General features: G+C 44.0%; 1 protein-coding gene across 1 annotated transcript; it reads left to right on the plus strand.

Moving 5' to 3' along the window:
- Positions 1–11: 11 nt before the first annotated feature.
- Positions 12–714, plus strand: LOC104824680 (ATP sulfurylase 1, chloroplastic-like). Its single transcript, XM_010556790.1, has 3 exons — positions 12–120; positions 222–308; positions 453–714. The coding sequence occupies exons 1-3, from the start codon at positions 16–18 to the stop codon at positions 588–590; spliced, it is 330 nt and encodes a 109-aa protein (XP_010555092.1). The 5' UTR covers positions 12–15; the 3' UTR covers positions 591–714.
- The last annotated feature ends 50 nt before the right edge of the window (positions 715–764 follow it).

Here is a 764-nt window from a genome sequence, read left to right on the forward strand (position 1 = left end):
AACTGTCGACCAGGAATGGGTCATCCCGTGGAGAAACGAGATCTCTACGATGCCGACCATGGCAAGAAAGTCCTCAGCATGGCTCCTGGACTCGAACGGCTCAATATCCTTCCTTTCAGGGTATATACACACACACACACACAAAAACCTCGATATTTCCTTCAAAGGTTGCATCTTTTCTTGTAATCCTGGTTTTGAATCGATTCTATGTGACTATACAGGTTGCTGCTTACGACAAGACACAAGGAAAGATGGCATTCTTTGATCCCTCGAGACCTCAAGATTTCTTGTTCATCTCAGGGACTAAGGTATATATACTGTACTTTTCTCAGACAAGAACCTGTAAACTTTCCTCCTCCGCTTTGTCTTGTCAGTGTTTGGAATTCTTCTGTCATAGGGTTTCGAATCTTGACTGAAATGGGTTTTCCTGGTTTTCGTTTGCTTTTGTGAAGATGCGGACATTGGCGAAGAACAAAGAGAACCCTCCGGACGGATTCATGTGCCCAGGTGGCTGGAAAGTTCTGGTGGAATACTACGACAGCTTAACTCCTTCCGGCAATGGCCGACTCCCCGAAGCTGTTCCCGCCTAAAAAAACACATTACACAAACATCATATTCGGGAGAGGAAGCCTTCTGTTGTTTGTATAGGAAGGAGACAAACCCTATTTATGTTTTATATATTTGCCCGAACTTCTTTCTGGGTTTCCTCGGCTCTGCTACTTCTACCACCCTCCCGTGAAACTCTACTATATATATATATATAT

Source organism: Tarenaya hassleriana, unplaced genomic scaffold (genome assembly GCF_000463585.1).
Source record: "Tarenaya hassleriana unplaced genomic scaffold, ASM46358v1 Cleome4062, whole genome shotgun sequence".
Lineage (NCBI taxonomy): Eukaryota > Viridiplantae > Streptophyta > Magnoliopsida > Brassicales > Cleomaceae > Tarenaya > Tarenaya hassleriana.

Excerpts from the sequence above, each read along its gene's own strand:
- LOC104824680 (XM_010556790.1), top strand. The coding sequence starts at position 16 with ATGGGTCATCCCGTGGAGAAACGAGATCTCTACGATGCCGACCATGGC. Across the intron at positions 121-221 it reads TCAATATCCTTCCTTTCAGG|GTTGCTGCTTACGACAAGAC; the intron begins GTATATACACAC and ends GTGACTATACAG. Across the intron at positions 309-452 it reads TGTTCATCTCAGGGACTAAG|ATGCGGACATTGGCGAAGAA; the intron begins GTATATATACTG and ends GCTTTTGTGAAG.